The sequence below is a fragment of the Platalea leucorodia genome, assembly GCF_965183815.1.
Source record: "Platalea leucorodia genome assembly, chromosome: 2".
NCBI lineage: Eukaryota > Metazoa > Chordata > Aves > Pelecaniformes > Threskiornithidae > Platalea > Platalea leucorodia.
The window spans coordinates 4,704,277-4,716,905 of record NC_138824.1 but is presented as its reverse complement, the minus strand read 5'-3'; the positions used below and the strand labels follow the sequence as shown (position 1 = coordinate 4,716,905).

The following is a 12,629-nucleotide window of genomic DNA, read 5'->3' as shown; positions in this document are numbered from 1 at the left end:
TCACCATGAAACGATTCTTTAGTGCAAAGGCATTTCTGAACGACATTTCCCCAGCGCAGGACTCGCGATGGCGTGGCGCGCTCTACGTGCTGCAGAGCACACGCATCTGCCCTCATGCATCACGCCGTCAACCAGGCGTTGCAACGACGCGCACCTCTCTGCCATCACGTTGTAACCCTTTAGGACAGGATAAGTCTGTGTTGTCTGCACAGTTTCGCAAACAAACCTGTCTTGCAAAGCTGAGAGCCTGAAGAAACTCAAACTATGTGGCAGGATTGCACGACACACGTATAAATAGAGAGGGCCTTAAAACAGGGCTCAGGAAGGCTGAATTGTGTTCCTGGTATAATCAGTCCTGCTGAGTGACCTTGACAGTCACTTCAGTCCCTTGTACTTCAGTTTCCTAAGCTGTAAAATGTGGCTTACATTTCTGACTGCTTCTCGGTAAAGATTTTTGAGCTCTGCAGGTAAAAAGCCCCCAGAACTTGATAAGCTAAGCAGCCTCCCTCACACTGCTGCTTACTGTGGAAATTACTCTACTATTTTCTTGGAGGGGGGAAAAAGGATGGAAATCTCGGCAAGAGGTCATCAGATGAGAAAATCAAACCCTAGTGAGCAGACTGGGAGCTTAGTGTTCATCCTCCCCTAAGTTTTATCGCCTATAAAAGAAACGCCTGCCTCTGTGCTGGCCTCTCTGTAGTCACTGGGGAGAAACAAGTGTTTCCAGAGCATGCTTCAGCTCATCGGTGTGGGCATCTAACGCACACGGGGGTATTTGTGCCATGGGACAGTCTTTTTCTCTGCTGACTACAGAGAGAATTGAAGGTACCTCTGTTATAGATGAATTGTAACAGGACGAGATGAATCCCACCCAAAATGACTACAGTAGAGAAATTAGGTGTTCTCCAAATACTTTCTAACATAGGAATTGCCTTCCCTTTCCAGCCAGCTTTGACTGCTTACCAGTCTGAGGTCTCAGTATTGCTGAAAGCCAGCTGCTTCGTCCCGCTGGGTGTTAGGAACTTTAACCCCACATGCAGTTTAGGTAACTCCAAATCTTGGTCTTACAAAGCAAAGGCTTTGAGAGACTCAGAGGGCAGGGTGGGGTTTACAACCAACAAAGCAGGAAAATCTCATAGCCTCCCTGAAGCTCACCATTCCCTCGATCCAGTTAGTGAGGCTGGGAGATAGCAGCCCATTGAGTGGTCACCACCGTCCTGGTACCGAACTGGGACGGTTCACTCCAGGTGGGAAGACACCAAGTGGGAGTGGAAAAATAAACTGAAGGCAAAGGGAAAAAGCTGTTTAATTAGCCCCTTTCCAGGCTGCGTTGCTTTGTCTTTCCAGTGCGTTTGAATGTGTGGCTGTTTGCCTTGCAGAGGGATGCCCTGGCTTGTGTAACGGCAACGGCAGATGCACTCTGGACATGAACGGCTGGCACTGTGTCTGCCAGCTGGGCTGGAGAGGAGCGGGCTGCGATACTTCCATGGAGACGGCATGCGGCGATGGGAAAGACAACGACGGAGGTAGGACATGAGCACATGCGGTATGTCAGGCTTCGCAGAGCCTGTAAACCTTGCACAGTGAACAGTCAGCTGGGCTTGATTCTGCAGGGCAGATTGTTTTTTGACAGCTGGTGGAGAACAGACAGCGAAGTCTGCCAGGCTGACTCAGCCAGAGTGGATTTGAATTCAAATGAAATGGATTTGGACTTGCGGTGCCAGGGCTGAAGAGGGAGGTTTATTTATCCTCAAATCAAGTCCATATACCAGAGAGCAGGCAGAGACTATGCACTCGTCCTATCACTCCACCCCAGCCGGGTGGCTCAGCGGTGACACGATGGGACCACCTCAGACAGCAAACGCCCCGACTGTTCGAACTTTGGCCTCACTGCCTGAGGTTTTCATCAAGGCTCTCTGGTAGGTCACTACTGACTTGGGATGGATGCTTTGCAGAAACTTTGAGGCTTCGGTGACTGATCCCCATGCCCACAAGCCATCCAATCCCTCTCAAACCATGTTTTATTGATTACAGCTCCATATGTAATGATGTCAGGCATGTGAATAATAGCCCTGCGTAATGCAAACTTAATATTCAGAGTTATCTCATTACAAAGGAAACCCTGGTGCAGTGTGAAGGTTTGAATTAGAGGGCAGGAGATGAGATATTAAATTTAAGGCATAAGGGAGACTGCATAATTTGTTTTGTTGTCACTCAGCAAAAGGCTTTGTAAACCACAAGTCTGGGCCAGGACCCAGACTGTGAAGTGGAGACTGCATTTTGCAAGCCTCTGTTTTATCATATTCACAAGAACAGTACAGTTACAAAAAAATAAAAATAGCCAAGCCAAGACTCTGATTATCTGCTTCACAGCAACTGGGATTCTGATTGAATATTTAAAATACTTCTGCACATCTGGCATGGCAAATGGACCAAATTATCCCTTTAGAAAAGATGGAAAAAATTGGAGAATCATACAAAGAGTACACACTATAAAACAAAGGTCGCTTTTTTCTCACATGAAACTGAATATCACTGCACTCGTCTCTCCTATTTACAGCTGACACAGGGCAGCAATAAAGTTCATCACATCAGAAGTGTAAAAATATGTTAAATAGAGCCAAGGATAATCCCAGTTTCCATGGAAAAAATAACCAACAAAAACCCTGTGAAGTTTTTAGAAAGAGAGAGGAAGAAGGAGTAATCCAGCCTAACATACAAGGTAGACCACATCTGTATAACATCAAAAAGAGCATGACCTGACTCTGAGCAGATTGGTGGAACACCATCTCCTCATGTCTCCTGGTTCAAGGTGCTAACCGTGTAACTGGGTTACCCGTGTAACTGGGTTACCCTCACCTTGAAACGAGCCGTTTGTCACCTTGCTAGCCTGCAGGACAGCAGATGTAGACAGGAGAGACAAAAGGCATCAACATGCTTACAAGTTAGTGCACATCAGCTGCTAACTTGCATTTGGTGAACTTGTGTGGAGCAGTGGTGTACACAGCTAGAGCAGATCAACTGTTAGGTTGTAACATATTGCCATATGACAGCTTATTCATGTGTCAGAGCCCACAAATGAGTGTTGACTTTACTCTTGGTACACTAAAAAAATACATGTACATGGTGTGCATTACAGTTTACAGATAATCCATGTCATACACTATGCTATTCCTTTGGTTTTGCTGCATTACTGCTAAGGACTCTCCTCAGCTGGAAAGTAGAATAGGTATACATCTACCTTCTCAAGTTGATTTTTATACATGTTTATGGATCATTTGTGCTGTATTCGTGGGCTCAAATCTAGAATTTCAACCTCTGAGATGTAGGGGCATCAGCAGTGGTGAGGCACTTCTGCTTTGAAGCCTGAGTTCCTTGTTTAGCACAGGGATTTGAATATGGTTACACAGACTGGTAAAGGCTAATTCTGGACCTGTTTCCTAGTTGTTACGCTGATCCCTATAGCAAGACAGCTGGAGACATTTGAAGAACATCCATAGAGTAATTTAGGTTGGAAGGGACCTCCAGCAGTTGTCTAGTTCAACCCCCTCCTCAAAGCAGGTCTCATTACATCAGGTTGCTCAGGACTCTGTCCAGTCACTCTTGAACACCTCCAAGGATAGAGATTCCACCTCTCTGGGCAACCTGCTCCAGCATATGACCATCCTTACAGTAAACGTTTTTCTCCTAATATCTAATCATAATTTTCCGTGTTCCAACTTAATGTCTGTTGCCTTTTGTCCAGCACCATCTGAGACATCGTAGAGTACCCCAGCTGGTTTCTGGCTTCCCCTTCACAGTAACTTGGATCTCTAGTAGAGCATACATATTTGTTTCATGTGTGACAGCTGCCTTTGGATTTCTCAGATATCCAAAGGCAAGTCAAATGACGCTAGGCACCTGTGTTTAGGAAGCAGAATGAAGGCCGTATTCGATGCAGCCACTTTGTCACCACAAACATCATACCTTGGGAAACTGCTGTGCTTTGAAGAGCACCGAAGAGATGTAGGCCTGAACAACCTCTTGAAGAGCATGTAGTATGTGTGTGAACACTATGGCTTCTCCCTTTTTTGGAGTCCTAGCACAGCTTCTGGAGTGATGCGTGCTCAGGGCTGGAGAAAGGTGGTTTATTTGACTGTTCATAGAATCATAGAATCATGGAATCATAGCATGCTTTGGGATGGAAGGGACCTTTAAAGGCCACCCAGTCCATCCCCCCTACAATGGGCAGGGACATCTACAACCAGATCAGGTTGCTCAGAGCCCCGTCCAGCCTGGCCTTGAATGTTTCCAGGGATGGGGCACCTGCCACCTCTCTGGGCAACCTGGGCCAGTGTTTCACTACCCTCATTGTAAAACATTTCTTCCTTATATCTAGTCTGAATCTCCCCTCTTTTAGTTTAAAACTGTTACCCCTTGTCCTATCACTACTGGCCCTGCTAAAAAGTCTGTCCCCACTTTTCTTCTAAGCCCCCTTTAGGTATTGAAAGGCTGCTATAAGGTCTCCCCGCAGCCTTCTCTTCTCCAGGCTGAACAACCCCAACTCTTTCAGCCTTTCCTCATAGCAGAGGTGTTCCATCCCTCTGATCATTTTTGTGGCCTCCTCTGGATCCTCTCCAACAGCTCCATGTCCTTCCCGTGCTGAGGACCCCGGAGCTGGACACAGCTGTTCGCCGTAAAGGATTTCAGGACTATTGCTGAATTTGTCTTCATATGCTCATGAATGTAGGCAATGGAGATAGGAGTCCTTTCATGAAGCCTTAGAAGTCAAACATCTGAGTGGGTACCATCAGCGGGGAGAAATAGATTTAGGGCATCATTTTTCGGAGCTATTTCAGATATCACCTCATAGGTGCCTACTTTTAGTTGGTGACCACTGCCCGTCGAGTCGCTTTCTGCTCAGAGCAGCATCTCTTGAAGCTGAGACACCACGCTACGGGGGGGGGGGGGGGGGCTTCACCCTGCCTGAGCTCATCAGAAGCTGGTTCCCACGCTGTGGTATCGTGTGTCTGCTAATCAAGGTCCCTGCAGCCGGAAATTCCTCGGGATAATGGGAGCTGAAGTCAGAATCTTTTTCATCAGATCCCAGCCTAATCATACCCTGAGGGAGACGGGTACCAAATTACAGGGCGTGTTTGCCTCTTAAATCTGGAGGCTGTTCAGATAAACAATAACAAGCTAAGCAGAAGTCACTCAGAGAGAGACTTGATGAAATGTAATCTCGGTTCAGGTTAGAAAGAAGGTGTCTTAGAGAGCAGTCCCCCCTCCACACACAAGTGTCATTTGTCAAAGCTGGCACTTAGGTTTCACACCCAGGTCCGCTTTATTTGCACTTTTAAACAAAACACAAAGCCTGTCAGCTTGAAAGGAGTTGTAGCGAGTAACTGAGAGCAGGTGATCATCCAGTATCAGTCAAGGGAAAACCATGCAGTGACAGAGCTTTAACAATCTGGGTAAAAGGCGAGGATTTTGCACATTTGACCTAAGAGGCTACCTGTATTACAACAAATGGGAGGCGTTTCCTTAAAACAAGCTGAGAAAAGTGGTTCTTGCCTCTCTTTGGCAGAAAATAACCTCTCTAATTCATGGCTGCAAACACTCACTACCTGAGAGTAGTCCTGCCTCACCCCACATTGAGTGCTCTGTCATGTGCTTGAAGAATAAGAAGTTTGAAGGTTTAAAAGATCAAGGAAATTATCTATCTTCTGTGACAAGTCCTAGAAGTGGAGTTAATGGCATTTGACAAAGCATTGAGAACAGGCTGATATGCCATAGGCTAAATATGGGCTCCGTTGCATTTGTAGACTCCTCCATCAGGAGCAAAGTGTACAGGAAAAATGTAGGGGAAGAGGAGAGGATATTCTTCACAATCTCACAGATATGCCTTTGGGCAGCAAAGCTGTGTTAACCATCTTTGCTCTGGAGAAATCATCTAACTGTAGGACTCCCTCCACCTTGAGCACCAAAGAGTTGGCCAATTCACCCTGTCATTGTCTGGGTACACCGCACTGTCTGAAACCATGAGAGGATTATAGATATTAAACTAAATTGCTCTTTTGGTCTAAAAGTTCTGTCTGATCAACACAGTAACTTCACTTGAGGGCCTTTGTTATTGTTTTGGGCTTTTCCAGAGTAGTGAAGTCTTCCAGATAGGGTAAAGCTTGCTGGTTCTCCAGGAAGTGGAACTGACCGCATCCTTCTTTTCCTGCTTTGAACAATTCCAGTTGCTGAACCGCTGCTGAGCTCTGCCCAAAGTGGCTCTACTTTACTTGGGAAAGGCAAGAGTTTTTCTCAGACAAAAAACACATCTGGAATATAAATGTTCCTGGTATTATCTAACCCTTTGTATTCATTAGAGGTTGATGTTCAGTTGTCTGCTGTTCTGTGCTGCCTCTTCCCAATTTAAACACTTCCAAAGGCTTGTGTTAGTGATTACTGCAGGGTAATTTAAATAGATAGATAGACAGATGAAAAAAGAGACAGGTAGATAGATAATCTTCCCAGTCAAATAATGCTGACCTATCCTAACGTATATTGCACACCATTGCATAGAAGTATAGCAACTTCATTTTTCTCACATGTCACCCAGTCAACAGCCTTCCTTTGGGAGTGAAGAAAATAAACCATCCTCTTCTCTTTTTCTGGAAGAATTGTAGTAGCGAAGCTTCTGCCCCTCGGTTTATGTCTCATTTGTGACAGCTACATGCAATGCATTTAGCTTAGCACGAACAGGGTTCCAGTGTACACGTGGCCCCATTTTGCCTTTGCAACTTCAGTCTGCGCTCCGCCAGATGCTGCCCAAGAGCTCCCAGGGGAGCAATCCTTATGCTATCCTTCCCCCTATCCTCCTGGGCCAGAGCAACTAAAAGTTGCCTTGGTCTTCAAACCCCGCAGCAGTGAGCGGGTCAGTGCCACCAAGCCGCTGCACACGGGATTTTTGCCTTTCCGTGCAGCCTTGAGTATTAGTTATTGCTGCCACTAGAAACCAACTCTCACTTCAGGGACAATGTAATTCAGGAATGAGTTCTCTGAGGCAAACCAATGCTGTTTGTTTAACTAACTGTACCGTAGCCCCTTGGTGCAACTCCACAGAGTAATGCTTCGTGTCTTGCTTGCCCCGTTCAAGGGTCAGGTAGTGCTTGTAGTAAGGTGGAGACTTGCCTAATGCTTTGGGACAGCAGCATTTCAAATTATTTTGGCAAGAGAAATTTTGGCTCTGCACACGGGCCTTCTTAACACCCATGTGTCCACCATCTGTCCACCACATACCAAATAACGCGTTAGGGAACTGGCAAGAGCCTGCATTGCTCTTTGCCAGTACGTAGGGTTACACCTGAAGGTAGTGGCAGCGTTGTAAAGAGAATTGTAAAGAATCCAGGAGAACCCCAGGACACAAACCTTTGTCTTTGCAAACACTCGAGCTGCCAACAAGGTGGTGGGGTGCTTTCAGATTTTTTTTTCTTTTTGCACACTGTTATGAACCTTTACTTCATGCCTGCAAGGCTTTTATAGCACAAGAAGATTGTCTCCTGGGCATGGTGTGGGAGCTGTCTGCTTCCTCGAAACCATAAAAAATGATGCATTAATGTGCTAGCTACATTTATGAAGGGAAGTGTTGAGATCTGAATGCTCCTGGGAAAACAGCCATCATAAATTAGCATTTACCATCACAGATAGATCCAGTCAAACAACAGGGTCATCTTGGAGGAACCACAAAGCACTGCTAAAAAGATGAGAAAGTCTGCTGTACCTGAAAAGATTGGCTGGCTGGTATAATGTGTTATAAATCACCCAGCTTCTCTTCTTCTGTTTTATGATGACTGTTAATCAACCTTTCTTCAAGTAAGAGAACAAAATGACCAGTTTACATTTTCAGGTTTCAGGTCTTTACTGATTCTGTGTTGGGCGGTAACACCTGAGTATCACCCGCTGCCGGTTGTTAGCCCTGGGGCTGGCGGGAGGGCGGTGTGAACCCAGGCATTACAGCATCCAGAAGCAGGTGTTGGTTGTGCCATTCCTGAGGATGAGGTGTTGTGAACCGAGGGTCTAGCAGTAGCTGTGGGTTGTCTTGACAGGTTGGGAGAGTTCCTGGTACTTTTGACTAGTCCTTAATGAAACGTCTTTGATTAATAGATTCAGAAGGAAACTGTGAAAGTGTCCTCTGTGTCGAAAGAAACATACCATTATCTGCTGAAATGAGGGAAGTTACTGATGGGAAGGAGGCACTGCTGGTATATAAGATGTAACAAAAGGTGACATGAGCCATCTTCAGAAAAGACAGGCTTGGACACGCATTTCACAAAGTATTTCTGCACTTGAAAAGGTGCTTGAACAGAGTTTGGGCACCAATGCTCAAAGGAGAAATTCAGGAAAGCTCTGCCAGACCTGCTTTAGCACCTAAGGCAAACTCTTGCCTCCTCTTCAGGGCAGAAAGTCCACTTAAAAACCTAAGGTTTTGCCCTGAGTGTGCTCAGGGTGCATAGAGTGCGTGGCCACTTTCCTCTTGACCAGGATTTGAGAAACATGCCTATATCTGAGTTGTCTGAGATCATTTTCATAGAATCATAGAAACATAGAATTGTTAAGGTTGGAAAAGACCCTTAAGATCATCGAGTCCAACCGTTAACCTATCACTGCCAAGTTCACCACTAAACCATGGCCCTAAGCACCACATCTACCCAGCTTTTAAATACCTCCAGGGATGGGGACTCAACCCCTGCCCTGGGCAGCCTGGGCCAGGGCCTGACAGCCCTTTCAGTGAAGAAGTTTTTCCTAATACCCAACCTAAACCTCCCCTAAAAAGATTTCTTAAAAAGATTTCTAAGCTCTGAGTCCCTTTTTCTCAGAGGAACCACTTTTGAAAGTTGCTTTGGCTCCTGAAGGAGGCAGTTTCGGGTACGGTATTGCATGACCATTGATCAGGTTAAGCAACCCATACTTACTGCACTGTCTGCGTGTCAGTCTCTCCGCTGCTGGGAAGGGCCCTCACGTACATGCCTTGCTCAGCTTCATGAATATCACTCCAAACATAGATTGCCTGGTTTCTGTGCTGCTTTGCTGGTCATGCAATGTGTAAGTCCCTTTGTTAAAAGCCTGCCTGGAGAAAGGAAGAAACCCAGGAAGCCAGCTGCATCAACTGCATCCTCCAGAGCAATGATGAGTTGGGGGATGCTGTGAACTTGTGGACTCTAAACACATTGTTATAGCTCTGGTTTATGCCCAGCTAGTGGTGATTATCATGTGTTTTCTGTCATTTCCTCCTTCCTCTTCCCTTCTTTTTCTTCTCAGATGTTTTGTTAAACAAGAATGTAGCTCTGGACTAGGACGGACCTTTTGCAGAGTATTCCTGTAGTGACTAGCACTGCAGAGCTCTGCTTCTGCACTAGAGCCCAAGGAGTGCTGTAATTCAACGACATGATTACTATTACATATGACTATATTATTTTGAACTTGCAAACATGTGGTGAGCACTTAGAGAAAGATGTGAGGGCAATTCCTTTCACAGGCAGCCAGCAACCTAATTTAGTCAGGATATAACCAGTGAGAACCTTATTCAGGCAAAATCCAAACAGAGCAGGTGGGATAGAAAGAGCGAAGAGAACATTAATAGCTAACATAATCACAGGGGGCTGACAGTAACATTGCTATTGTTCCTTACGTATGTGTTTTGTTTCCCTTTGATTCCTTACAGTGGGGCCAAAAGCTACAACTCTTTTGTTGAATAGGTAAAATTGTTCTCTGCAAAGCACTGGAGTAAAACCTATTTATTCCCCAAATCCAACTGAAGTAAATTGAGTGTCGGTCCTCAACTCAGGGCAGAACATCATTACTCCTGTAAAGCTTCATCAGCACAAACATTCACATGAACAATAACTTGTGTTTTGTGCAGAAGTACTGAGCCATTCCTTTAGTCTCGGTGTTACCAGAGTTTAGACGAGAGCTGGAAGGGTAAAATCTGACTTGGTCAAGGGTAAGAGTAACACTTTGTTACCTTTATCTCTGAGCATCTGTATTTTAAGCCTCCCCATGCAAACTCTCCCAGTAATATGTCCAAAGGCATCACAGGACAAGACAGACAGTGTCCCCACAAAAAGTGATAATGTTGCTTGGTGAATGGCACAGAAAGGAAAGATAAGAACTGGATGAGGTGGGAGATGCAATTATTTGTATAATCAGTGCATTTTATGCTTTCATTGGCAATGAAATTTACTCCTGAAAGACCATGGGGTTTTATTGTTATTTTTCTTTCTAGTTTTGCTTTGCCTAGTACAGTTTCTCACAGAGTGTCTTCCCGCTGCAGTCAGTGGCAAAAGGTCTCATGGTCTTCAGCAGGGGCAATCCTTGAGTTCGTCACGTATGCTCTCCCAGATTTACCCTAATAAGGTGGCTCCTTAGGCTCACCTCCTCCTGACTGCCAGTGTGGCCGGGGCTCCTGATGTGCATCACGGTCCCCAGGATGCTCTCTGCCTGCAAACCGGTCCGTCCCTACCTGTGGCCTGCCTGATCCAGCCCGACACTTGACATGCAGCACCTGTCAGAGTCTGCTTAAACACATAATAACACCTCTGGCTGAAGGTTATTTGCATTCGGTTGTTGGTGTTAGCATGACGGATTTTTGTTGCAGCATCCATAACTCTGTAGAAATGCTCAATTATTCAATCTCAGCGAGCTAAGACGCTGCCCATTAAATCAGCCAACGCAATTGTGGGGCCATGAAAAGTCACAGCTAATTTGAAATTTTATTAGCTCTCGGCTGATCTTGTTTACTGCAGAAGCAGTCTCTCAAAACCAGCCCTTTGCTTCTGTACAAAACTCTAATCCTTGACACCTTGTTGGCGCTGCATCGTGGTGGGTGAGGGACTTGGAAGCTAGACTGCGTGAGGCTTGACAGAGGAATGCGGCTGCGGTGGGATTTGTGAGCACTTTGCAGCCAGCGAGGGCAGCAGCAACCCAAGGAATGGAGGGACAGTAGCCCCATTGCTGCTGAAGAGTAATTATTTTGCAGGATATTAGTGGCTGTGAACGTGACAATTAGTTTTTGTTCTGGGGAGGGAATATGTCACGCTCATCTCATGGTAGTTTAGAAGTAAGCCAAAAGATCTGCCTCTCCTAATAAGCAGTGGTGTTCAATAGGCACGCAGTTTTTCCTATCAGTTAGTGGCTGGTTGTGTGCCTTAGGATCTTACTCCATTCCTAGCAAAGGAGGCTTTCAGGGAAGCCAGAGAGTCTGGACGTGAAGGCTTACAGGCAAGGAAGACAGTCACAAAACTCCTTTAGTTACTCAGTGCCTGCCCCATCTTGCATGCTTGAGAGGGAAGGAGTGTGTCCCATTTAGCCAACTGCCCGGCAGCTGTGGTGCTTACCATACCATCTTTGTTTCTGTCATAACACACCTGGAACTGGTTCAGTTTATTTGGTTTTTTTTTCTTGAGAAGAAAATTACTTTTGGCTTGGATCCTGCAACTCCTTGTGTGGTAAATACCAGAGAGCATGAGACAGTGCTCCTCCAGCCCACCTGAAGCTCCGATGTGCAGAGTAAGTAAGTGAGACACAGCCCTGAGTCCTCCACATTGACCTCAGTAGCTCCAGGTTTTCAGAACTTCTGGTTGGTTTGGGTGGCTGTATTTTTTTGCATGCTATTTAAACATCTCAAAGGGCACAATTTTCAGAAAGTGATGGGTCACAAGCAGTGTTTGAAAGCCAAGTAATTTTAGGTCATCTTAAGTTTTGTGTCCATGTGACTGTTTGTGGAAGGCAGTTATGCTATTGAGTATCTGAATATGAGACGGCGGTGTGCCCAGGTGGCCAAGAAGGCCAATGGCACCCTGGCTTGTATCAGGACTGGTGTGGCCAGCAGGAGCAGGGAGGTGACAGTGCCCCTGTACTCGGCACTGGTGAGGCCGCACCTCGAGTGCTGTGTTCAGTGTTGGGCCCCTCACTACAAGAAGGACATCGAGGTGCTGGAGCGTGGCCAGAGAAGGGCAACGAAGTTGGTGAAGGGTCTGGAGCACAAGTCTTATGGGGAGCGGCTGAGGGAGCTGGGGTTGTTTAGTCTGGAGAAGAGGAGGCTGAGGGGAGACCTTATCGCTCTCTACAACTGCCTGAAAGGAGGTTGTAGCCAGGTGGGGGTCGGTCTCTTCTCCCCAGAAACGATAGGATGAGAGGGAACGGCCTCAAGCTGCGCCAGGGCAGGTTTAGGTTGGATATTGGGAAAAACTTCTTCCCCGAAAAGGCTGTCAGGCCCTGGCACAGGCTGCCCAGGGAAGTGGTTGAGTCCCCATCCCTGGAGGTATTTAAAAGCTGGGTAGATGTGGTGCTTAGGGCCATGGTTGAGTGGTGGACTTGGCAGTGTTACGTTAACGGTTGGACTCGATGATCTTAAGGGTCTTTTCCAACCTAAACAATTCTGTGATTCTATGATATCGTGAAACTCCTGAATAAGGTCAGCATTCAGATCTATTGTCATTATCTAATGTAGCTGTCCCAATTACTACAGTGAGAGTGTTTAAAGTCGGTTAATACCAGGTGCAAGCAACGCTTGAATGGAGAACAGGCTGAAAAGACATTGCAGATACAAATCTTTAATGAGAATTGTGGGTATTTCATTGGGTTGTGCTGGCACTTCGGAT

The 12,629-nt window shown here is 46.1% G+C and overlaps 1 protein-coding gene across 1 annotated transcript in view; it reads left to right on the top strand.

The window, feature by feature from the left end:
- The window catches only part of TENM4 (teneurin transmembrane protein 4), a gene marked incomplete at its 3' end in the record, with an annotated part of 426,912 nt that overhangs the window by 312,885 nt on the left and 101,398 nt on the right, over positions 1 to 12,629 (top strand). Inside the window, exon 16 of the mRNA XM_082337632.1 lies at positions 1,380 to 1,526. Within this exon, the coding sequence (XP_082193758.1) occupies positions 1,380 to 1,526 (147 nt within the window). The remainder of the gene's footprint in view (positions 1 to 1,379; positions 1,527 to 12,629) is intronic.